At 37.8% G+C, this 26894-nt stretch overlaps 1 protein-coding gene and 1 long non-coding RNA gene across 2 annotated transcripts; one reads left to right on the top strand and one right to left on the bottom strand.

Moving 5' to 3' along the window:
* On the bottom strand, nt 1–21452 carry LOC125261039 (protein NLRC3-like). The gene is made up of 4 exons (XM_048179580.1): nt 21318–21452; nt 4311–4586; nt 2264–4082; nt 1–717 (listed from the first exon to the last, which is right to left on the bottom strand). Exons 2-4 carry the CDS (start codon nt 4564–4566, stop codon nt 540–542), a joined length of 2253 nt encoding a protein of 750 aa, XP_048035537.1. The 5' UTR covers nt 4567–4586; nt 21318–21452; the 3' UTR covers nt 1–539.
* On the top strand, nt 692–2475 carry LOC125261043. The gene is made up of 4 exons (XR_007183199.1): nt 692–993; nt 1076–1133; nt 1562–1795; nt 2338–2475. It is a non-coding gene; the product is annotated as an uncharacterized LOC125261043 (long non-coding RNA).
* Nucleotides 21453–26894: the final 5442 nt, after the last annotated feature.

Here is a 26894-nt window from a genome sequence, read left to right as displayed (position 1 = left end):
TCATCAGACATTTACCAGCCACTTCACTTCATCTTTTTCAATAGGGGAAAAATGGCCTCCTTCTGCCATCCTACACACACACACAAACAGGTGACTGTCTGTCTGACTGCTCACACCAACGGAGGGGGAGGGGTTGTGTTACTCACTATGCTGCACACAGCCTGGAGGATTCCTGCACTTTGCGTCTTTGACATGACATACAAAAACAGCAGACACCACAGGAACGGTATCACAGAAAAATTTAGTGGTTTTGAAACCGTGACGTTTTCAAACCGTGGTATACCTTGAAACTGTTAAACGGCCCATGCCTAATTCTATCTAACCTAAATGCCTCTGATAAGTCATTGTGTTCAAGAAATCAACAGGTATGTTGACTTTGACAGTTTTCAGGTGCAAACATAAATCCACCCTGGAGCATTTGCTAAATATGTTTCACCACATCAGATGGGCCCCCTGATTCCCTGAGGCCCAAAGCAGCCACTTCACTTATTGGTTAGGTCCGTCTCTGATTATAGCATAGTTAATTATTTTAAAACCATTTACCTCAATATCTCCAGCTGACAGTTTGGATTCTTCAGTCCGTCAGAAAGAAGCTTCACTCCAGAATCCTGCATATCATTGTTACTCAGGTCCAGCTCTCTCAGGACAGAGTTTGAGGATTGTAGAGCTGAAGATAAACTTTCACAGGACTGAGCAGTGAGATTACAACACTGTAGCCTGTGTAAAGAACAAACAAATGGCAACAGTAATGTTTATTTGGTAGCATTTATAATCTAGAGCTTAAAAAACATTGGACTGTAGTGATGTAAGTGTAACCCTGGTTTTTCCTGCTTTTACTTTCTCTTCTCACGACTCCCCACTGTTCACGCTATTGCGAGATTCATGCAAGTATCACGAGATTTGACAGAGTCCACGTCATTTCCCTTTAAATGTGGCGCCACGCTATTGTTTTGTGTGTGTGTGTGTGGGAGTCGATGTGTTGTGCTGCTGCAGGTAGGCGTTTAACCCTGTAAATGTTTTATATTGACTCATTAGACTGCCGGTTTTGAACTGTTATGCCTGCCAACCTTTTTAGATGCCTCCAGTTCGGTTGAGACTGTGCCGTGTTGAGTGATTTAATGATACAAGAACTGGTGAGTGTCATTGTTTGTATCATACGGTGCTAAAGCTAGCGCTTTTGTGTATGGCATATGAATCTGTTAGCAGGTGCTGGCACTGGTGCTGACTGTGGTTGTTATTGTATTGATTCAGATTATATATATTATGTGCTTAATTATATCGATTTTATATGAACAATGCACTACTATTGACATTTATAGCAATATTGATGTTTCTGATTATGAAATGGTTTACTATTTAATATTGAGATGAAGTTTGAAACTATTTACATGTTAATTATAGAGTACTCTTGTAGATTGTTGAATTATATTGCTATATGCAGGATAAATTTGAATCATGTACATGATAATGATGGAATATGATGATAATATGATGACATTATGATATTGTATGATTATACGATTTATGTAAAGTGTTATTTATTGCTTGGTCCTGCTTACAGGCCAGGTTTCTTGTATCGATGGCGAGCTACTAGACCCTGAACCAAAGACTGAGAGTGCAAGCATCTGCCGGTGTGGTAGGAGGCACTGCAACTGCTTCCCTCACACACCCTCGCACACCATTATACACCTATACACACTCACACATCTTTATTACATACTTTCAAGCACATTCATATTGCTTTATGGACTGATTTTTCCTGAAATTCTCTGGATTGTCGGACTTTGCTTATTGTGTGAGTGGTATATGTACAGTTGCAGCACTTGAATCCTCGAATCAATGTATAAACTCTGAGAACACGTGAATTGCTCATTAATAATTTTGAACTCAATACTATCTATGTGTATATGTAAATATTGTAAATGTTGTCAACTTATTTCATTGTAATATACTTCACCATAGGGTACTGCAATCTTGTTTCTGTCTCACTGAACGCACCATTTTCCTCCCTGAGCTGAATTTAGTTCTTCTGATATTGGTCCATTATTTCAATCTACCATTTCAGTATTTATACACGTTACATAAGCAAAGCAAAAAAAAAAAAAAAAAAAAATCTCCTCATAAAAACCAGTATTTACATTACCACACACATTACAATTATTGATTTCTGAACAGTCTAGTCCAACATGCCACCCATGTAAAATAAAGGCCCATTTACAAAAAAATAAAAGTGTATATAAATTAATGCAAATAAGATCCTCACAGTGCTCTTCTGGTGTTTTTGATCACTGGCAGAAGTTTTATCAATGCTTCATCAGATCTTCTGTATTTCTGCAGTTCAAACTTCTCTTGAGTCTCTTCTGACATGAGGAGCACAAACACCAGACCAGACCACTGAGCAGAGGAGAGATTCTGTGCTGAAAGCTTTCCTGAGCTCAGATTCTTCTGGATTTCCTCCAGAAAGTCATCTTTCAGTTCACTCAGACAGTAGAAGAGATTGATGGTCCTCTCTACTGATTTCTCCTTCTCTATCTTCTTTTTGATATAGTCAACAGTGTCTTTAACATTCTCTGTTTTGAGTTCCAGTTTTGGCAGTAGTTCCTTCAAGACACTCTGATTGGACTCCAATGAAAGACCCAGGAGGAACCGAAGGAAAAGATCCAGGTGTCCGTTCTTGCTTTCTAAAGCCTTCTTGACTGCAGCCCTGTGAAGTTTAAACAGTGGCTTTTTGGAGAATTTCCATGCAAATTTTTCTGTCCATGATTGAAGAAATGGGTTTTCTTTGTTGTCTCTGTTAATCAAAAACACATACAGACCAGCAAGGAATTCCTGTACGCTGAGATGTACAAAGCTGTAAACATTTCTTGCTGAAACAGCTTTTTCCTCCTGAAACAGTCGAGTGCATAACCCAGAGTACACAGATCCATCGCTGACATCTAGTCCACATTCCTCAAGATCTTCTTTGTAGAAAATCAGGTTTCCTTTCTTCAGCTGTTGAAAGGCTAGTTTCCCAAGCTTCAGAATAATCTGATCAAAAGACCTGGCATTGGCTTTAGGTTCAGGATCATCACAGTATTTTTCTTCCATCTGTTGCTGCTGAGAAATTAAGAAGTTTGTGTACATCCCTGTGAGAGTTGTGGGAGTTTTGTCATTGCTCTCTTGAGCCAGTAGAGGCTGAAGAACAGTGAGAGAGATCCAGCAGAAGACAGGGATATGGCACATGATGTACAGACTCCTGGATTTCTTGATGTGACGGATAATGTTTTCAGAAACCTCAGAACTGCTGTTTTTGATGAAGTATTGCTCTTTCTGCTCATCGTTAAATCCTCGCACCTCTGTCACTTGATCAATGAAGTGACGGGGTATCAGACTGGCTGCTGCTGGTCTGGATGTGATCCAGATGAGAGCAGAGGGAACCAGATGTTTCTTGATTAAGCTTGTAACTATCTTACTCACTGTTGTTATTTTGTGAACATCTGTAATTCTATCAGGCTCTTTAAATCTCAAAGAGAATCGACATTCATCCAGCCCATCAAAAATAAACATGATTTTACCATCTCCTTGAGGAAGAGAGGGCAATTCTTCAGTACCACTAAATAAGCATTTATTAAGCAGTCCCATGAGACTGCACTTGTTTCTGATCAAATTTAGCTCACGGAATGGCAGAGGTAAAATGAAGGCTATATCCTGATTTTCTGTTCCTTCAGCCCAGTCAAAGATGAATTTATTGACAGAGACAGTTTTCCCAACTCCTGCTATCCCCATTGTCAGCACTTTTCTGTTTCGTCGACCCGTGTCACACTGGAATTTAAACATGTCATTACAATTGATTTGCATCTCCTTGGCAGTCAGTTGGTTGTGATTTGTTTCGATCTGTATCACCTCATGGTCATTCACTCTTCCTCCAGTCTCATTATCGACTACATATAAATCAGTGTAAATATCATTTAGGTGTTTCTGATGACCCGTCTGTGAATTACCAACCAATATCTTCTCGTAGTCCTGTTTTAATTTGTTCTTCAGTCTGCAGCTGGTCTCTGTGTAATCATGGGGAGTAGCTTGACTGTCATCTGCAGCTGAGCCTTTAAGAAAGAGGGAGAAAAAACAGCAAAGACTAAGTTATCATGCTTTTCATAAATTCATTCTTCTACTTTATTTAAATAAATCACACTTTTACTGCAATAGTGTTTACATGCACATCTTAAATGTACTTGTATAAGATCTGGCCCAGTAATTGCTGCTTGCTGTTATATTTTCAGTCAATCACATTACAGTCAATCACATTACAGTCACTGTGAATTAAACATTACCTTGCTTGAATTTGTTCTCCAGTTGCTTAGCCAGATTATTCTGGTTCATCTTCCTCAGGATCTCCATCGTGATCTTCACAGCTTCTTCTGGTGCAAAACATGCTACCATCTTATCCACTGTGTCTAAGATATCTGCATTCTCCATATCAGAATTTGATATACACCCATGTTTCTTTAAGTGCCACTGAAACTTCTTTAGTTTAGCTTTTTCCAGTTCATTCAGTGATTCCTCAAGCAGCTCTTCAACAGACGCCATCGTCCTTCACCAATTCACAGCTGCAGGATAAAAAGAAAAATATCAGGACCCGTATGTATAAAACCTCTCAGAAATGCTCTTAAGAATAGTCTTAAGTTTTGACTTAAGTGTTAAAAAATTCTTAGTAAAAAGTAGGACTTTTCTAAAAGTAGGGGACTCTTATATAGACGCTAAAAGCAACTTTCAGTAAAGTCTAAGAATGATTCTTAAAGTACTGACTTAAGAGTTGTGAACTAAAGCTACAACTCAAAATGGCCGTCCTCAACCTCTGAATCATCATTGTATTTATTGCATTTTTTTTTTTTTAAATATATATTTAAGGCATTATTTATTTTACAAAGGTATTTATAAAGGTAAAAAATGCACTGGAAAAAACGATTTAAGAAGGTTATTGTCCCTTAATGGAAATGTGTAACTGCAGTCTAAGTGGAAAAGAGAGGGTACACAGAAGATATTTAATCCCTCAGGGGGTACAACACTCTAGAAAGTTTGAGAACCACTGAAATATGTACAGTTGCACAAGTGCTACTGCTATCAGTGCAATGTCAATACAGCCTGTTACCTTGATTCAAATTTTTCATAAGCTTGAATGAATTGGTCTAAAAAGAAAAATTATGACTATTTTGTCTAAAGACTGCATATAAAATAGCTAATCAAAATTAATGTTGGTAACTGTAGTTTGACTAAAAGTATTGACTAAGACTTGACAAAAATTTGATAACTTTTCGTCGACTAAAACTAGACTAAAATATGAAAGACTAAAATGACTAAAATGTGACTAAGATTAAGGGAGCATTTTCGTCTGAAGATGAAGACTAACCCTGCGTTCCATTCGGAAGGGCTCATCCCTATGCCCTAATCCCTTCAAAGGGTTTACCCTCCGGAGTGAGAGCTTCGAAGGGATGAAGGGTGTAAGGGTAAAAAAAAACTTATTTTGGAACGCACTTCAGCGTCATCTTAACGAGACAATCAAAGAGGAGTAGATTGTGCAAGCTGCGCCCTTTGTTTAACGTTAGTTTATTTATTTATTTTAGGTTTATCGCACCATTTATATTGTGTCTATGTATGTAACATTTGAATGGACTGAAAAAGAGAGCTGTAAAGTATTTTTGTTGAAGTACAATGTCGTTTTGACCATAATAATGTACCAAATATAATCGTATAAATATTACAGCAGTATAGAAAAATACTATACATACATTTATAGGTAAAATCGAACTCCGAGCCACCTGTACCCATTCTGTGACGTCAAACAGCTTCCTTGTGCAAAGGATCATGGGGGCCCGAAGTGTTCATCAGTTGTACCCTTCGAAATCCTTCATTCCGAAGGGCCCTTTGAAGTGGCCAGTTTTCAGCATATCGGTTTGGAACGACCCTTCAATATGGCGGCCATGATTATTTTCACTCCGAAGTGCCCTTCGGAGGGCGATATATCCCGTTTGGAACACACCGTCAGACTAAATAAAAAATGGCTGCCAAAATTAACACTGATACTGCGGAGCTTATATATGGCGTTGTATCCTATAGGTAGATGTGAGTCACCTGCGAGTCAGCTGATGTGAGCTTGATGTGAGCTTGACTTTTTGGTGTCATTAAATGTATTAAAATGTATTAATTATTTTTAAGTAATATTTAGTACATATATTTAAAGTTATTACATTTCTTATTGGGTTAGTTACAAAATTAATTTTTCAATCAAGTTTAAATCATTTTATCAAATCTGTGTCATCATATAACTCCAATACAGCATATCTTTATTGGAAAGTGTGTACCTCCTCTTCTCTGCTGCCATCTTGTTACTCTTAACTAGGTTAAGACACCTCTCCATCACTCTTAATTAATTTAGGAGCTGAGACCTAGTTTTGACACTTAGGAACCTTTATGAATCACACTTATTCTTAAGTCTAGGAATAAGAGTAAAATTACATCATTCTTAGAATTTTGACACACTTAAGACTAAAATTTTATTCAGAGTGGCTTCGTACATACGGGCCCAGAAGTAGTTTCACTCTTAACATGTGGACCGAAGTATTCAAATGCTTTTTTTGGATTAGGAAATCTGTGATATGGGCCTGTATTTATCAAGCCTCTGAGAATTCCTCACAAGAACACTGCTAAGAATTGACTTAAAGTGTCATCAAACATGAAATTCATGAAAAAATGTGTAAAGCTCTGGAAAAGTGGGAGTGTAGAGGGGAAGAGAGGAGAGAACAACCAATGAAACACAGACCTACAACACACTCATTATACAGAATAATGAATATTTGAGCATGGAGAAAATGACAACAGACTCCCAAGCACAAGGGAGAAACACGCAAGAATATTTAAAAGGGCTAATAATATTTTCATTAAGTTTACAAGCACTACAGTCTCGTGATGAACGACAGAAATAATAAAGACAGTAACTTTTTTGTCCATTCTTCTTTGAATTTTTAATCTAAATGAGTCTTTTGTGTATCAGCATAATATCATCGCGTTCAGACACCACTGTATCAGTGTCCATTTGAAGAAGACTTGATGAAATATGTGTGCATACACCGTTCATGTGGTTCATGTTTGGTGCAGGAGAATATGTAAAATATGTCTATAAAAACTTTCAACACAGATACATTATTCTGTAGTAAGATCTATGATCCACGTGGCGAGTGTTGTTAAACTCATCATGGAGCTCTGCGCTGAAACCAATCATATGCACGCTCCGTGTGAATGTCGTAACAATCGTATTTTTCATGTGTTCATATTCAAACTCCAGTTCAGACCAAAATACAAACAACACTCATGTGCTGCTATGCTGAGGAAAACATACACACGACTTGCGTGTCCAAACGCAGAGTTGAATGAACAGCACTTTTGTGACATTTGAATTCTCCGCTGTAATGCGATCTCATGCGAACATATTTTACATTTGTGCTGGTGGACAAGAGCAAAACAAACCGCCTACACCCAATATAACGGTATTGACGATAATCGTGATATTCAAAGCATGAAATATCGACATCGTGTTAATTTATGGTGTGACAATATACCGGTTTTGGCGAAAACCACAATATTTAAAATGAATAGGACGCTTATGATATGTAAATACTCCAGCGCCAGTACCTGGTTGAGCTCTCAGGTGGCAGTATTGCACCTTAACGCTGACGCCTGTCAAACAAAAAGAAGATGCAGTGCGCAGCTATTCCGAGCGGGAGAGTGAAAGGCTCTGTCCACAACCGAAAAAAGTAAAATAAGCTTGACAGAATGGGAGTGTGAAAAATGTGAATACTAATTAGTGAATACTAATCACACAAAAATGAGACATTTGTCTAAAGAAACGTTGAAATGTCAGGTTTTAAATCATGTAAGTCAAATCGAAAACTAATATTCTCTGTTTATGTAATCTGTTTGAAAAGAGAGTGATGTCAGCCATGGCTATTCCCAACTATATTGCTATACTGAGATGAGTGAAATTGTCTGAAATACGCAATAAATACTGAAATAAAATGTGTTAGCAATGTATTTCACTGCACATTAACATTTAGGCTCTATAATATAAAAAATATATGAAATGCCATAGAGATAACATTAATTTTTAGACGCTTTGCATCACAGAAATGCATTATATTTTAAAGTAAATTAAAATAGAAAACCTTTATTTTAAATTGTAATAATATTTCAAAGTATTGCTGTTTTTTTGGTTTTTTTTGGTATTTTTGATCATATAGCTTGATGAGCTTGAGACTTCTTTCAAAAACATTTTAAATAATAACGTGTCCAATCTTTTGACTGATACTGTCATTTAAAATATAGGCCTATACAAAATTTTCTTCACATGATGTGCGATAATATGTGCATGCATAAGATCTCAAAAATCATGTTTTCTGTTAAGAGTGGACATTATATTAATTTTACAATAGCTGATATATAGCTCACAGAGGGTTTTTTCTTTTATCTCACAGATTTGAAAATTATATTGGTCCATATTGGACTGCATGAATATGATACTGAGATCACTGACTGGAAGCAGGAAAGTTTTTTTCTTCTTCTTCTTCTTTCCCTCCTCCATTGCAGAAACACCAAATTCCAGGTATGTGATATCAGGTATATATCTTTGAACAGGCATAAAATGTTCGCAGATGCCCATCGATCTCCTACCCCTGTATACCATCCTGGAGATAAGGTCTGGCTATTGACCCGGGATCTACGCCTCCGCCAGCCATGCCGGAAGCTGAGTCCCCGCTATATAGGTCCATTTACCTTTGAGAGGCAGATGAATGAATTTTCACCTACCGTCTTCAACTCCCTGCAAGGTACCGAATTCACCCCTCATTCCATGTTTCCCTCCTTAAACCTGTGTCTCCCTCCTCCACAGAACCGGACGAGTCGCCAGGACCTCCTCCTCCTGAGGTCATTGAAGAGCCTCAGATCTATCGAGTGCAGGAGATCTTGAATTTTCAGCGACGGGGCGGCCTTTTGGATCTGGTGGATATCTTGTGGACTGGGAGGGATATAACATGATGATGCATTGGACCCTACACTCCTGACTGAATTTCACCAGAGCCACCCAGACGGTCACACACCCAGAGGTCATGGCCGCCCCCATCGCCGTAGAAGGGCATCAGGAGCTGCCCCTGGAGGAGGGGGTACTGTCAGGGAGTCAACTCAGATCCCAGTCACCCGACTACTGATTCCCTCCACCTGTCAGCAATCAGCTCCAGCCCCATATATACTGCACTCCACCCGTTCACTCACTGTCTGGTCTCAACCTTACCTAGTTGTGTTCCTGGATCATCTTGGATCATTTTCTCCTGTGTTTTTCCAACTTTTATGGATATAAAATCATCAAACATAAACATTGTTGGACTGTTCCCTGGTTTTCACTAACTTCTGCTTTTATCTGCATTGCAAAAAATGCTTTCCTTACTTGAGAGTTTTTGTCTTGTTTCTATTTAAAATATCTAAACATTCTTAAATTAAAAAGCATTTTCTAGAAAAGTTAAAATTATTGTCTTAAGTGAGTTTTTTCTTAAAACAAGCAAAATAATCTGCCAGTGGGGTAAACAAAATAATCTTATTTTAAACCGAAAACAAGATTACTTCGCTTGTCCCACTGATAGCTTATTTTGCTTGTTATTTTGCAGCTGTACCCCTCTGGGCTAACGTGGTGTTGTTTGGTGTGGCTGTGTATAGTGAGTGCTGCTCGTCACAAATTGTGTAAGGCAATGTTCTTTGTTAATAAACTTGAGTCACCTATTGCTACCCCTTTTCATCTCTTGTCTTTTCCCCCTTTTGGTTAACATAGAGCTTTTTTACACCTCGTCACAACTGCACTAATTTAACTCTTTCTTGGCTGGATTTTCCTACACTGTTAATTAGTTTGGAAAGATCATAATGTTTTGGAATACAAAGCACAATGTCTGTTAATATGACAATTCCAATTAAATATTGTTAATCTGTCATTTTTATGTTTAAGGGGATACTGGAGTGCTCCATTTAAGTATAGCACAATTCATACACAAATCAAGCAATCTGCGTTAGTTCAGGCAGGCCTCGTAGTCAAGCTCTGCTGTCAGCTGATTCGCAAATTCTAACCCCACCCATATCAGCTGATCTGATTTCTATGGACTCCATTGTCAACTCTAAAATAAGGCGCATTACTTAAACGCAGCTTCCGTCTCTCTGCTTGCTTGGCTGCTTTCACTGCACGCTGCTTGCAATAAATTAAGATAAGTGAAACGGTCTTTGTATGCTATGTCACTATCATTTTCGTGTGGTCTGCTTTATCAGGTCATTATGAAATAACAATATGAGGTTTAATTCACGTGTCAGTGAACAGTCTGTTTTAATACTCAAGAGTGATTTACTAAGCATATAAGAAGCTAGCCAATATGAGATTTGCTTTTATTCAGAAACGAGTTTTGCTGAACTCTATTAAAGGAGGCTTTTCACTTTGTATTCGCATCTCAAACGAAGCTACAGAAATCATAGATTTTGTACAGCAGAATGTATAATAGATTCAGACTGCATGTTAGCGAATATCACCAGCAATAGATCGCTAGCAGATTTTGCGGTTAAGCAGATGCTGTGTTTGCTTACTATTTGCATCTTATGATTAAATGCAAACAATGTATTCACCTATTTACATAGGAGTACGCGAGCAGCTGCATTTAGGCGATTGTATCTGGGCATATACAATTTCATAACTATGAGATGAATAGCGATTTATGATAATGACATATTCGTCAGCGTATTGGTAGGCTTCACTGCTGTCACCTAATATTATTTCAACTTACTGAGTGTAGCAGTTCCAGGTATTCTCAACGAAGCAAGAGCACAGTGATGCTGTAATCATATCATTTTGGCAAACGTTGGTCATCAGGTGTTCACTATATCAGTCACAGTCACTTAAGGCTGATTTATACTTCTGCGTCGAGTGTACGCCGAGTGTTGATGCGGACAACGACCCAGAAGTATAAATGAAAACAGACGCATAGCCTACGGTGCAGAGGCTCTGGCGTAGGTCCGACGCAGAAGTATAAATCAGCCTTTACTGCTCAAACGCAGAGCCGGCCCTCCCTATAAGAAAACTAAGCAGCTGCTTAGGGCCCCGCCGCCACCAGGGGGCCCCCAAGAGCAAATTAACTCTGGGACTCTGCACAATAACAAAAGTTCATTATTTGCATGTGCTTCAAAGCCTTGCCAGTTAAACATTTAATTCATTTCATTCTGATATGCGCTTTTTCTGAGCGCATACACCGGAAGCATGCGCGCACACACTACAGCGCCCGAATAGCGGACTTTATCTTTCACGTCTGATTGCACTAATACTGTCAAATACACACAAGGTTTACATAAACACAGTTGGTTATGTCTAAAGTGAAAGTAATCAGTTGAGAGAAAATCGGATGCGTGTCTGTATTTTAGATGTGTGCAGGTCTTAAAGTAACAGCCGCCTAATAGTAAACATGCTGCCCTTGTCCTTAAAGGGACAGTTCACCCAAAAATGACAATTCTGTCATTATTTACCCACACTCATATTGTTCCAAACCTGTATTCATTTCGTTCTTCTGTTGAACACGAAATAAGATATTTTGAAGAATGTGGGTAACAAAAGAGTTGGTGACCAGCAACCCACATTCTTCAAAATATCTTATTTTGTGTTCAGCAGAAGGAACAAATTCATTTAGATTTAAAACAACTTGAGAGTGAGTAAATGATGAGAGAATTTTCATTTTTGGGTGAACTATTCCTTTAATGTTAATACATTTATTATTGTTATCTTCCTACAGGTCCATCTGAACTGTTATTTTTATGTCATTAAGTATTTAATATTGTCCATTTTGTACAATTACATTTATTTTTTATATAAGAAGATACTGTTTATCTTAAGTTATTTTAACCGAGGGGCCCCCAAATAAAATTCTGCTTAGAGCCCCATAAAAGCTTGGGCTGGACTATCAGGACTCCAAAGCTCTGACACTGTTTTCAAAGCACTATCACACCAAAGCTATAGATATATGGACTTTGATCACACGCTGTGCCACTGCATGTATAGAAATATCAATACTACATGAATACCACGTGATTTGTTCACACGCTTTTTCAAACCACATAATTGCTGCAGTGATTTGTTAGATAAGGTGGAGAAAACAAGTCTGACTTGTTTTCACTAATTTTCACTAATTTTAACGGCTTACTGATGCAGCTGCACTTCCTTAGACCGCTCGGGCTGAGATTGAGCTAGGGGTCTTTGCATGCTCTCGCGGCCATATGTAATTCATGAAATAAAGTGTTCATACTGCTGTGAGGACTGACAGTCTGTTGCACGCTGCAGGGTTTGGAAGTGACCGCTACATATACGTGGGATTTAGTATCAAAATGCATGGATTGACATAACATTTTGAAGGGACAGAGATATGCCAAGTAGCAATGCATTAATGTTAACTCAGACTAATAGTATGTTAGGCCTCTAATAGAAAATTAGTATCAGAAGCTGTTTCTTGCTCAATAGGATATGCATTAGAGCACCCTCACTAAATTTGGGTAAAATTCTGGATTCCAGAACGGGGCTTGGCATTCACATCTAAACCTTTTCTTTTAATCTACGAATTATCAAACAAAGGAGGGTGTTTACAGTTTTGCATAGAGGAGTAAAATACAAGCATATAACAGTAGTGCTACATATGAAGTTTATGCAGCAGCATCAAGCCATCTACGTAAAAAATTACTGCAACTAAACATAGTGGACATGAGATGTTTGGTGATGGGCTTTTTCATGTATGGACATTTACCAGGGCTCAACTATTTTCAACGCCTTTTCCAATGGGCTGATATTTTCATTTAACCATGTGTTTCGGGCTGATTTCAGCTGAATGAGTGTTGGACACATACTATCATCTGTCCAAATGACCCTACACATTTACTATAGGGATATAGAGGGTTTGTTGTGATTTTGTGTTATAATGGTCAGTGGTTTGCTAGTGTATTGCAATGAGTTGCTATCCATGCTGCTATCACCTTGTCAACCGCTCTGTTGTAATTGATCCATTGTGATAGCTGTATTCTGTGGGGTAAACACAAGTCTAGAAACATTGTTCTTTATTCAACCATTCATATTAATAAGGGACTGTATACAGTCCAGATTACAAAGATTTGAAGTTGCCTTATTGGTTCAGTCATGGTTAAATTCATATTTCAGGCTGCACACATTCCATGCTAAACAACCAATTGCTGATTCTCTGTCTTTGTTTGAATTTCAGAAATTCCACCTCTTGTGTCTAGAGGCAGTGCCATCAGCCTGGTCTGCCCCCGCTTCAGCCAAACTGTACTAGACTAGATATGACCCTTCAACATATTTGCACTCTGCAGCTCACTACATGTGTAGTCGTCTAGCCAAATCTACATTTTAAAAAATGTGTCTGCTGGGTCTCACTTCAGTTCTTCTGTGCCACCTTCTCCATAGCTGTACTGCCTTCAACCAAAAGTATGGTCACCTGCACTGCCTGGATCCATCTACCATCAGCATAATAGAAATCCATCTATTTGTTTCCTGCTAACAGGCTTTAAAAAGAAACCTCATGTCAATGATCAGCTTTTCCTCACGGTTTCTCAGAGGTGGCGAGTTTTCGACACTCACAGATTAATCTGTCACATGACCTCACAATATTATTTGCACCACCTCATATTTCTAAAGCACTCTAAAACTGATAGGAACAATAAATGAATAGTCGCTTTAATCTCTGAATCTAACTCTGCTTTTATCCTCTGTCATCTATGTTGGACTACCTGAGGAGCCGTCCACAAGCTGGTCAGCACGACACATTATTTGCCATGGAGGAGGGAAAGCCCATGTCCAGGGCCTGGTTTACCTCCCATCTACACCCTCTCTGCAATACTACAAGCTTCCCTAGAGCTTCCTTCACTCACTGTGCTATGTGCTGCTACAACTGCAGCTTCCTCCACTCCTGTCTCTACATTGAAGGCCATGGGGCGATGGTCTTCAGCTGCTTATGAACGTTACCTCCGGCCGATACTCGAGCCAGAAAAGCAATGAGTGCTGCTCCTTGGTCCATGGCTTAAAAATAAATATTATGGCTTCAATAGCTGTTGGGTCTATTTACATTTAAATACTGTAAATTTGACCGCAGATGCGTGATGACGCTGCGTGTGCTTGGTGCGTGTCCACTGGCAAGGAGCAGAGTGAGCGTTTTCAATTCATTTCTTTAAAGTTGAGCTTGAAGTTCAGAAAAGCTGAAGCAAATTACATTCACAGGATTCATTGACAGGGTATGAGAGACCTGTGAGAAACGCATGCTTTACTTCATGTTTACACTTGCAGTTTGCGGTCTCGTCCGCCGATGTGCTATTTTCTGTACAAATGCTCTACGAAGGCATCATTTATGTTGTTTGGAATGCCATGGGCTTATATAAAATATGAAATTCACTGATGGAAGGCTGCTTTCGATTTCAAATTCTCACGTGCGCTTTGGGAAGAGCGCTCACGCATGCGACTAGTCCTTTAAATTAACTTGTTAATGCAAAATTAAAAACAAAACAAAAAAAAACCCTATTTCGATCATTGCCTTTTGCTACATTCCTCATGCTAGCTTCGCATAGATCGATTGGCTCTTAATTTCAGTAAGACTAGCTTTCTGAAATGCTCTTTTGGTTCCTCTGCTGGCTTTTCGATTGGCAGAAAAAGCCAGGGAGGATAGCCTTGTATGGTCTGTTTGGGGGGGAATTTGTGCTCTCCCTGATTATAAAATGGGAGGTAGTCCCCAGAAGCTGCTGCTGTTCCCTGTCTTAACTTATCATGGAGCTCATGTAAAGGACAGGGAATTTTAGAACGGAGCCATACTTATTTAATATTTATTTCTATTGTTTGCTCTAGCTACATTTCTCATACTAGCTTCACGTAGCTTGATTTGTTCTTTTACAATTATTGTTGCATTGGCTTCCTGAAATGCACATCTGGATCCTCAGTTGGCTCTTTGATTTAGCAGGAAGAGCCAGGGAGGATTGCCTGGTATGGTCTGTTTGGGAGGGGGATTTTCTGCTGCTCTCCCAGTTAAAAAATGGGAGGTTGTCCCCAGAAGCTGCTGCTGTTCCCAGTCTTGGCTTTCATGGAGCTCATGAAAAGGAGGGGGAATTTAGAACAGAGCCATACCGCCAAATGTAACTTTAGCAAAATATGCCAATAAAAAATTTGTAATTTTTGACTTAAGTGGTCCTGACTGAAATATGAGTGTTATACTGTATACATGACATACAGTTAAACCATTTTCTATCAGTGAGTGCTATGTGTATAGTTGTACACTATTATTTAAAAACAAAATGTCATAAAAAGCGTGGATCACGGGGTGCTCGAAGGTAAACGGGCCCCCACACACTGTTTTTGCATAGGGCCCAAGATTCAGTGCTGCGCCCCTGCATACACAATGTGTATCTGATATGAATAAAACAATTTGTGAAATTATATAATTGAAAGGGTTATTGTTGCAGCTTCCATAGACATCAGCATATGAAATTTTAAGAAACTATAAATGTCTTTTTTGTGTATTTAAATGTCTGAAATCTAAAATAAACCTGATGTGGTTGAAAACAATGCTTGTCATGCATCACAACTATTCAGCGAGCGCATCTGTCTCTAGCTCAGCACCAAAGCACATTTGAATTTAGCAGTGAATCTTTGCATTTTATTCTTTGCCATAATCCTAATTGAACACTGGGTGTATTACAGCTTCAGAATTATATTCGTATTGACTGTCAACAGTTATAAGGTATAGTTAAGAGTGCTCCAGACCATCCTTACGAAAGTATGACTTACAGAAGGTATACTTAACTAAGAACGTTTCGGGAAACCCATATTAATGTTAAGGTACAACTTAAGGTATAATTTAAGAAGGACATAGAGTTAAGAAGGTTTCGGGAAACCCAGCCCAGCTCTGTAGTGAATATGAATATCCAAACTATAGAGAAAACACTATTAGCAAGGTAACAAAGATCGGCAGTTTAAGACATTAAATTCGTAAGCACATAACACAAGGCACTTCTCTTCAAAAATATAAATGAGACTTTATTTATTATTCTAACAAGCTAATATCTAACACAAACACATTCACATGAGTCGCAGAAAGAAAGGAAGTGAGGAAAGAATGAGTTTTAAGAGAGTGAAATGATGAAATCCCAAGTTTCTAGCAATTTTATTTTTATTTATTTTACCTTTATTTAACCAGGAAGTCTCATTGAGATTTAAAAGGTCTTTTACAAGAGATACCTGGCCAAGGTAACACTCAAACAGTAAGACAATTTTAAAATACAAAATGTGTTTACACATTACAACAATATTTAAACACATCCTCTCAACAAAAACAATCACAAGCTTCCAATACCACTGTCTTTGTAATGCATTTAAATTCACCAATAGACAAATTTATCTAGTTTTAGATCCTTTTGCAACTTATTCCATGCCCAGGGTACATAATATGAAAAAGCAGTTTTCCCCAGTTCTGTACAAACTCGAGGTATGTTAAAAAGCAAACACTTGGAAGAGCGTAGCTGGTAATTGCCAGAACAAAGACAAAGAAGAGTACAGAGATAAGCTGGAAGTTTACCTAACATTGCTTTATAAATAAAAGTGTACCGGTGCTGTTTTCTACGTACAGATAATGATATCCAACCCACCATCTCATATAAAATGCAATGATAAGTACGGGATTTTGCATTTGTAATAAAACGTAGTGAAGCATGGTATATCGAATCAAGGCATGTTAAAATAGAAGAGGCCGCATGCATGTATAATATCTCACCATAATCAAGCACAGTTAGAAAAGTAGCTTCTACAAGTTTCTTTTTGGTCTTAAAAGTAAAATTAGATTTATTTCTATAATAAAAGCCAAGCTTCAGTTTGAGTTTCCTGATTAAATTAGCAATATGTACATTAAACAAAAGCTTATCATCAATCCAAATGCCCAAGTACTTATAAAAAGGTACTCTTTCAATAACTTTACCATCAGATGCAAAAATACTAAAATTATCAAGTACTTGTGCCTGAGCTTTTGAAAAAACCATAAACTTTTTTTTCTGTGAATTTAAAACTAATTTTAAACCAACCAGAGCATCTTCCAGTGACTGAAATGCAATCTGAAGCTCTTTCACCGCCTGTGTTATAGATGGAGCAAGTGTATAAAAAATCGTATCATCAGCATAAAAGTGTTTTTTTGCTTGAATGTCCTTACCCAAATCATTTATATAAATAGAAAACAAAATAGGTCCTAAAATGGAACCCTGGGGGACCCCCTTAGATATATCAAGAAAATCAGATTTAAGATCCTCCACATGAACACACTGAGTCCGATCTACCAAATAATTTCTAAACCATTTCAATGTTCCCGGACCAAACCAGCACTGCTAAGTTTATTTATCAATAAATCATGATTCACTGAATCAAACGCCTTAGACAGATCCACAAATAAGGCTGCACAGTGTTGTTTTTTTATCCAGGGCACCAATAATATCATTTAACACTACCGTAGCAGCAGTAATGGTACTATGGCCAGTTCTAAAACCAGATTGATAAGAATATAAAATATTATTATCAAATAAAAACTGTTTCGACTGTGAATTTACCTGAGATTCAAAAATCGTAGTCAAAATCGAAAGTTTGGAGATGGGACGATAGTTGTTCATGTCTGAGGGATCACCACCTTTAAATAATGGGAGAACATAAGCAGCTTTCCAAATTTTAGGTAACGAGTTTGATACAAGACTTAGATTTAATATATGAGTAACTGGCTCAACAATAACATCCGCTGCCACCTTCAAAAGATAAGGGTCTAAGTTTTCTGGGCCCACAGATGTCTTATTATCAATGCCTTTCAGCGCTTTACAATTTGATTTACTGAAACTGCTTTAAAAACAAAAACATCCAGATTACCAGTCGCTGGTGTAATCCCAGAACATGGTGCAGTTGTATTTGCATTTACATTTAAACTGTCAAATACAGACCCAGCATGTATAAAGTCTTTATTTAACTGGCTAATCATAGCAACTTTATTATTTATTTTATCTAGCCCAACCTGAATATATTCAGGTAGGCTAGAGGCTACATGAGTCCCTGATGTGGATTTAATTATTTTCCAAAACTTTGAAGGGTTATTTAAATTCTCTGTAACTGACTTTAAATAAAACTCTGATTTAGACTTCCTAATCATCCAAGTGCACTTATTCCTTAGTGATCTAAATGTAGACCAATCAGCAGGATTGTTTGAAAATGTAGCTTGTGCCCATGATTTATTTCTTACATTAATTAATTCTGAAAGACTATCTGAAAACCAAGGATTATCCCTACCACTGATCCTGAACTTATTAACAGGAACATATTTATTAGAAATAAACTGAAAAATTGATTGAAAGTATTCCCATGCCAGTTCATGTATTAAAGTTACCCTTCTAAGATCCCTATGGTATAAATCATGCATAAATGCTTGTTCCTCAATTTTTAAAATATCTTTTTAAAAAATAAAACAGGGTTTTACCTTAGGACGTTTTGTATCCCAGACACAAGCAATTATAGGCACAAGCAATATACCAGTTGAAATAAATTTATGAGCAGCATTTGTTATGATTAGATCCAGTAAAGTAGATTTATGTTGCGCTTTAGGATTTAGCCTTGTTGGTACATTAATAAGTTGCATAAGGCTTAAGGAGTCACACAATTCTTTAAGACAATCTGAGGTCCCAGAGAGCCAGTCCCAATTCATATCACCCATAAGGATGAACTCAGAAGAGTCATTTAACTCATGTAAAACATCTGAAAAAGCTTTGAAAGCATCCCCTGTACCAAACGGAGGTCTATAACAGCCAACCACAGTGATATTAGAGACTATTGAAACATCCACTTTGATGGCCAAAACCTCAAACTGTTTAGCTCTAGTAACTGATAAAGTTACAGAGCTAACAAATTTAGATTTAACATAAATGGCCACCCCGCCTCCTTTACCCACCCGATCAGTTCTATAGACTTTATAGCCATCAATATAAATCAAATCATCAGTGATCGATTTCTTAAGCCAGGTTTCAGAAAGAACAATTATATCAACGTTTGTCATATTTACCCAAATCTTAATCATATCCAGTTTAGGAACCAAACTTCTAACATTTAAATGCATAAACCCAAGGCCTGTTCTACTTTTGAAATCTGAGGGAGTGGGTAAGCAATGCATAGATGCAATAGGCCCAGGATTTGGCTGAACATTTCCAGATAACATCAATAAAAGCATTATCATACATCGTAATTTTAGATTAACAGGAAATGATTCATCATGATCCCCATCAATGGTAAACTGAAAAAAAGAGTCCTCTGTGAATGAATGAAAAGAAGTCAAGAGTTGTTTTAAGTAGAGCAAATATAACTCGGGTTGACTCTCCTTATTGTGTCCATTTAATTAATTTGATCCCTGGTTGCAGAAAATAAGCAACAGTAATATAAAAGATACATGATGCCAACTTATATGCTGATGGGTTAAAAGTTGTATAAATCAGGTAGCCAGATGGATTCCAGCCTGAACAATTGACGAGGCAAAATCTATAGACTCGAACAAACTCAGTCACACTGCTACACCCAGGGTCCACAGTTTTAACAGTAAATATGCTCACCTTCCAGCTTCAACCAAAGGTCTAACAGCTCTGATAATCCATGTACTATTCAGATCCAAGGCAGGCCAAAATCAAAGTTCAGTTGAGTTCAGTGGCAAGCCAATAACATCCAAAAAAGATCCCAGATTGAAAGTGGTGATATTTCTCTTAAAAAAACTACTCAATCAAACTTAAATGAGACCCTTTGTCCTTTTTAGGAGACGTACACCAGCAGGTAGTTTCCAAGCAAGCCAAAATCAAAAGGATTGCTACAGATGCTACAGATCTAAAGGATTGCCACATATATAATCACTTCATAAGACCTGATTTGAACGAACCATCATTTATTAATTTAACCTTCTATCGCTTCTTAACTGGGGTATTAGACTTTATATCAGTGCACCACAAAGGTGCAAGAATTTTTAAACAGAGGTGTTTTTCCAACCTCTTTGAGGAGCATCATTAGGTATCATCTTTGTTTCAGAGGTGGCTTTTCTCCTCCCCCATCATAAGTTACATTATCTGTGGTCTCTTAACTTTCAGAGAGAACAGATTAGACATGATTGCTCTAAAAATACTAGTAATACCATACATTTTACACAGATTTCATTCATGCCAACCTTTGAGTTATTAGAAATCAAGTGTTGATTCAGAATTCTATGAAATATTGTGTTTCAACAAGATTCATTTGTGTCTGTTTCACCCTCAAATCCTCCACCCTGTTTACTGAAATCATCTGAGTTTGGCAGTTTGATACGTGCTTCTGACCACTGCTTCGAAACAAATGATTCGCAAAGGATTCAAAGCTTCACAAAGCAGTGCTTTGAAAGCGCTCATCACTAGAGTCAGGGCTGCCAACTCTCAGGCATTCAGTGAGACTCGCGCAACTGACCCCTATTCTCACACAGTGAAAATTTGTGAAGCAAAGAGGAGACTGACACCGACAGACAAGACAGAGCAGGTTACTATGATATGAAATTAAGTCTCAGCTTTCAAAATTACAAATCTCCAATTATAAATACTGTTTATTTCCTCTTAAATGTGACGTGACGGATCAAGCGGCATGTTAAACAAACATCAGAAAATATGTTGAATGATACAGAAAAACTTACAGAAATGTAGAGATGTCAATGATAGGCTACAGATTGTAAATAATGTCAGATAACATTACATTTACCTCAGGAAAGCCTTTATGACCAGCATGTTAGTTAGCTAGAGAGGAGTATTTTGCTAAATATGTGCATTATATTATATTTTTACTCATATCATTATAAACATTATAATATTATTATCAAAACCACATATTACTTAGTTGAGTTGATCATTTTAACCTTTAATAATAAAACCAGCTGACAGGCTCCCTGTATGCTTATAGCATTAGTTGAGAGATTTTTTTCCTCGAGGAAATTAACATGTATGATATTCATCCAAATGAATCGATATTGAATCAAGATCAAAATCAAATAGCATGCTTATGAACTGAAATAATGAAATGTGTAAAGCACTAATAAAAACTGTAGCCACCAGACAGTGTACCATATAAACATTGAAACATGTTGTCTCTAAACTTAATGAAATTCTGTTTAGTTACCAAATTTTTTGACAAACACAAAACACTTGAAGTAGTATTTACTAACCATGAATAATGACGATGTGGATCTTTCTTGTTCCTCCACTGAACTTGAACTGAAGTAATTTTGAAACTCCTTTCAGTTCAGTGTTTTTATAAAGGACTGTGGAGGAGGAAGTTTTTTTTCTGAACTTAAACCTGTTAGACCAGAACTTTCTCAGAAAACTAATACAACCAGTTTCAAAAGCACTCGTGACATAAGCGTGGAACTATGTGGAGAATCACTGTCTGTCGTCAAAACACCCTCACATGACATATCTGATATTACAGGTAGAAAGAGACAAACACTGAAGAGACAGATAAACATATATATTAATGTATATTAATATATACAAAAAGCTTCCTGAAAAAGCATGTGAAACTGCACAAGTACTGGACAAAAGCTCTGTCCGCTCTTCACAATTGTTTTGGGTAAACTCAGGTTAATGTGGACGGGGGTTAATTGTTGAATGTCACACTGATAACCACTAATGCTGAAGGACATAATACATCTGATGTTCAGTGATGTTGCACATGCAAAGTTAAAACCGGTGTGGCTGTTTAAAGAGAAGCAGAGGAGTTTGTGTCCCAGAAAAGGTTCAGAAGGCTAATATCAATCACACGGCCAGAATGAAGGTGTTGATCAGATGACTAGTCAGATGATCAGTTTTGTGTTGTATCATTTAGAGAGGTGCTTTTCAGAGATCGATGTTGGTCCCAATGTAGAAGTTATCCTGAAATTTGGGTGAAGATGAAGATTTGTTGGATCTGAGTGCTGTGGTGGATGATCATGCTGTGCTGATCCCAGATTGGACTTGCTTTGGTCTCGCTATGGCTTGCTTGGACTGAGAGGTTCTTTGTTCTTTGATCTTTCCATGTACGAGGCCGCGAACTTAAAAAACCTAACCATGAAGAGATTCAGGTAGAGGTCCAGCTGTATGATGTTTTTTGACCAACTGTGGTTTTTCTTTCCTGCAATTTTGCATTTTGGTGAGACTTAACAGTTTGGCTCAGTAGACTTCACATTATTCAAGTGATCTTTTTCCTTGAAAGCACTGAATGCCATGATGTTTAATCTTCTGCAGTGAATATAGTAAGAACAGTTATTATAGTTGTCCAAACTGAGTGACTAAAGCTACAGAATATCATTGGCAAAGTCAATGTGAACTCCAGTTAGGCTGTTATCGCACAAGATTAAGATGCCTCAAAACAGCATGAAGTTTCTGTACTTCTCACCTGAGTAGATCTTTCAGCACAACAGAATCTGTGTATTAAAACTGTCTTAACCCTGTCGCCATCCATCAATCTATTTCCCTCTATAGATATTTCCCTCTAATTCCCTTTGGTTTGCTGGCAAGTTTCATGAGCACATTTTTCTGGGCAGCATCAGCCTTTCTGTCAGCAGAGTGACTAAAATCCTGACAGTCTTCACGTTAGAGGACTCAGCCGAAGACACAAATTAAGAAGTCGTTTCATGAGGAACACAAGGTTCATCTGTTTTATTTCTAAAACTTTTTAAGAGGAATGTCATTCTGTTCTCCATGTACACACCATCCTGAATGCACATTTCATGTTAATGGTAGCCTGCGTGACCTTTCACCTTTAAAGAAAAATGCATGCGCAGATGCTTCACAAACCATTGAGGTAAGCTGCATCTTAAGCATTCTTTTTTGTTTCTAAAGAAGAAAATGACAGTAGTGTAATAACTACAACAAATGAGATACTGCTCAATTTTAAATGTAACAATATCGTCCCGATCATTTATTTGAATGTAAAGTGTGAGATCATTCATTTAACGACATTAACTTGTGCTAACGTTCACATGAGTATTTACCTGCTGGGAAAACATTTCACTAATTTGACATGGACGAGAAGAAAAGACACAGACAAGAGCTGGAGGTTCTTACTTTTTTCACTCCTCCCCTCACTGCTGTCGCTTACTCTCGACTACATTTCAGGTGAGGCGGATCTCAAACAAGTCTATTGTTTGTATAGGTCAGCTCCAACCCCAGTCAAACACACCTGATCCTACTAATCAAGGTGTTCAGGGTTGCTTGATAATTACAGACAGGTGTGTTGGAGCAGGGTTGGAAGTGAAGTCTGCAGGACGGTAGATCTCCAGGAGCAGGGTTGGACACCCCTGGTACAGGTAATGTACCATATCTACATCTTCGCTCCTCCATAAACCCACATTTAATGTCAGAATCAGCACAACCAGTGATTGTTGTAAAATGCAGTCTTTATTGCGGGACATGTTTGATAATTATTATTATCAAGGCTTTAAAACGTTGAAAGGACAATAATCCTGTTCTGTTCCCCAGGCTAAATGTGTGCGCACACCAAAATCATTCGCAAATAGACAAACAAATTACACTTTTGTCTTTGGGTTCACTTCCAAACAATCAAATACACACACAAATGTGTCAAAATGACCGGCTTGGGGTGTGTTTACTTAAACATAGTTTATATCTTAAGTGGAAATGAACTGCTGGGAGAAAATCCAATGTGTAATATCTTAAAGTGACAGCAGTCACCTTCTGACGATTGTGCCATCAATGTGAATCAAGCAACAAAATGAAAAGAGAAAATCAGCCACAGCTCTAAATCTGAATATTGTTAACTTTAATAAACATCAATCTATTCATTTATAACACTGTATGCAGTGCTATTTTACATTTGGTTACTTAGATTTCTTTAAAAAAAAATGCAGTGCACATTTAAAGGTCTGAATTAGTGAAATACTTCAGTGAAATTCAGTGATTAGTGAAATTCAAACGACTCTTCTGCGGGGCAAAAAAAAAAAAAACTTTAAAGTAAGAATCATGCATATATTATAGGAATTTGGGGGTGTTTTGTATATTTTTGTGTCCTATACATTGCTGGGGAAAAACAATAAATGTCTCAGTAGCTGCGAGAGAGTGTCTTGTGCACACGCATAATGGTTACTGGTGCTTTCACTTGAAAATGTTCCCATTTTTATATTCACAAATAACTACAAAATGCGTTGGGTTTCTGCCATATTCAGAGAAACAGAGGAAATATAACTCTAAATCATGTCTGCAGGAAAATTACATTGTATCTATTGTATTGTATCTCTTGTCAAGAGTCACGAACCGCGGTCACCTCCTCCGGAGAAGCGAACTTCTTGCACATCTGGCCAACTTTAATGCTAAGTGTGGCAGGGTAGAGCGGCACATACTCCATCTGCAGCTCTTCAAGATGTACCACAGCTGCTGAGTAATCATTGAGAAAGGAGATTTTCGGGTTGTCCGCATCATGCACAGATTTTTTCTTACTGTCGAGGGCGAAGGGTTTACTGGCGGCTGCCGTCACTCTTTGCCTGTCTTGGAAATGGTGAAATCAGACGATGACAGGGCGATGACGGCTGCCTTGAAATGGCATAGGAGTGAACAAATTGAAGCTCTTTCTAGCTTCAATTTACCCACCTTCATGTCCAAATGATTGTAGTCTGGGATCCACTTTAGAAGCAGAGCAGATTAGATCCCTTTGTATCTTCCGGTAAGCCGATAATACGTACATCTTCTTCCACAATTCTCCAAGTCATCTACCTGAAAAAACATGATTTAATATCATTAAGTTACATCAAGAGTCAAATCAAATAGAAATAGCACAATATGTTAAAAGGTACAACTGCGTGGTGTATTTTTGTATGTGTGCTGTACAGGTCTGGAATAAAGAATGTTTCTGCTCAAGTGGCCAAAATGTCCATCCAGTAGAAAAAAGGTTTTGCTCAGCAAGAAAACAACTGTTATCATTATGACTGGTCATACTCCTGGATTCTACCTAAATTCAGTGGCATATACAGGGTTGTACTAGTCCAGATAAACCTCTTGTCATGCTCTGAATGTTCTTCTATTAACTCATATTAGCAATCAACACAATAATCAATATCACAATCTACACTTACTTGTGTGGACATGGAGCTCTTTAGGGCCATGAAAGTAGATGCTGGTGTTGTACATGTACTCCCAAGCTTGTGAAAATATTTTGAGGAGGCCTTTATACTGCCCACTTTTTATATATATAATTTAAATTTATATATATATATATATATATATATATATATATATATATATATATATATATATATATATATATATATATAATTTAAAAGGGTTGAATTGCCCCCATCAAAATATTGGCGGAGTTTGAGAAACTCTTCCATACATCTGAATTCATTTTTGGTCACTGCAAGTATGGCATGAACAAAAGCCCTGCTTGTTTTGTGATTCTTCACCTGTATAGTAAAAAAAAAAATACGCATAAGAACATGAAACATGAAAAAAAACAACACTTGATGACTACTAAAACACTTAGAAAAATTGTGTAGCCATCCTCTCCCTGATCTTCTTCAGTAGTGAGGTTGAGGACGACACCTGGCCTGAGTCCAGAGCCTGTGCCAACCAACAACCCCCGAGAACCCCACAGAAGTGATCCAAACTCACCCTGGTTTTGTTTTCGACAAGGGTTTCTAAAACACAATGAAGAGAAATCAGTCCACACAATGAAAACCATTAACAGCAAAACCATACTCTTACTCCACTAATGCACTGTGTTGTCTGGAAGCTTCAAAGAGCTTTGCAACTTACGCAGGGCTTTGGGCATGTAAGACAAACTCTGCATGCTATAGTGATATAGTGGTTAAGTCACTGTTTCCCAACCTCTTTCTTGTCAGGGCAAGTAAAAAAATCCCACAGCACACCACTGCACTTAAATAACAAAACTGCACAAACATGCATTGCTTCAGAAGGCATATTATAACTGGATATTATATCAAAAGTAGTCACATATCTTTGTGTAAAACTTTCTGAAGATGAATCTTATTGTGATCTCTTCACATTAATCAGATTCTCAACAGAAATACAAAAAGGTTTAACTCTTGGTTGCAGAGAGATTTGTCCATTTATGGTCTTGTCTTATTGTCTAAATCTGAAGGTTTGTCAAGATCTGCATATCTCCCAAACTCTATTTGCACCCAAGACATTTACTAAAGAGTTGTTATTTAAAGAAAAGTATATTATTCTATCCATATGATCAGGGTGGTTTGAATGGTTTGAATAGCACATTTAAAATAAATTGGTCAAAAAAATTATTAAAAATAATTGCTCTATGTGGAATATTTCCCCCAACTATTTATTTAAACAACTTGGTGGTATTCATTTTCTTAAATGCAGTTGATCTTAACAAAATACCTCTTTGATTATCTAATTTTCACAGGCAAGTCCTTTTGATGTGGTGTTTGGCTTTCAAACATAACTTCTCTCCTAACTCCTTTTTTATTTGGAATAATAAGTATATCACACACCAAAACCAATGGCAGTGGTCAGTATCTATCAAAAGTGCTCCAAGGAAGGAACAGTGGTGAACCGGCGACAGGGTCATGGGCGGCCGAGGCTCATTGATGCACGTGGGGAGCGAAGGCTGGCCTGTGTGGTCCGATCCAACAGACGAGCTCCTGTAGCTCAAACTGCTCAAGAAGTTAATGCTGGTTCTGATAGAAAGGTGTCAGAACACAGTGATCGCAGTTTGTTGCGTATGGAGCTGCAGACAGTCAGGGTGCCCATGCTGACCCCTGTCCACCGCC

This window comes from Megalobrama amblycephala, unplaced genomic scaffold, assembly GCF_018812025.1.
Source record: "Megalobrama amblycephala isolate DHTTF-2021 unplaced genomic scaffold, ASM1881202v1 scaffold253, whole genome shotgun sequence".
NCBI lineage: Eukaryota > Metazoa > Chordata > Actinopteri > Cypriniformes > Xenocyprididae > Megalobrama > Megalobrama amblycephala.
The sequence above is the reverse complement of the archived record's forward strand: the minus strand, read 5'-3'. Positions and strand labels throughout refer to the sequence as shown.

Coding starts and splice junctions, on each gene's coding strand:
- LOC125261039 (XM_048179580.1), bottom strand. CDS start 4,566: ATGGCGTCTGTTGAAGAGCTGCTTGAGGAATCACTGAATGAACTGGAA. Junction 4,083..4,310: donor GGAGAACAAATTCAAGCAAG/GTAATGTTTAAT, acceptor TCTTTCTTAAAG/GCTCAGCTGCAGATGACAGT. Junction 718..2,263: donor AAAAACACCAGAAGAGCACT/GTGAGGATCTTA, acceptor TTCTTTACACAG/GCTACAGTGTTGTAATCTCA.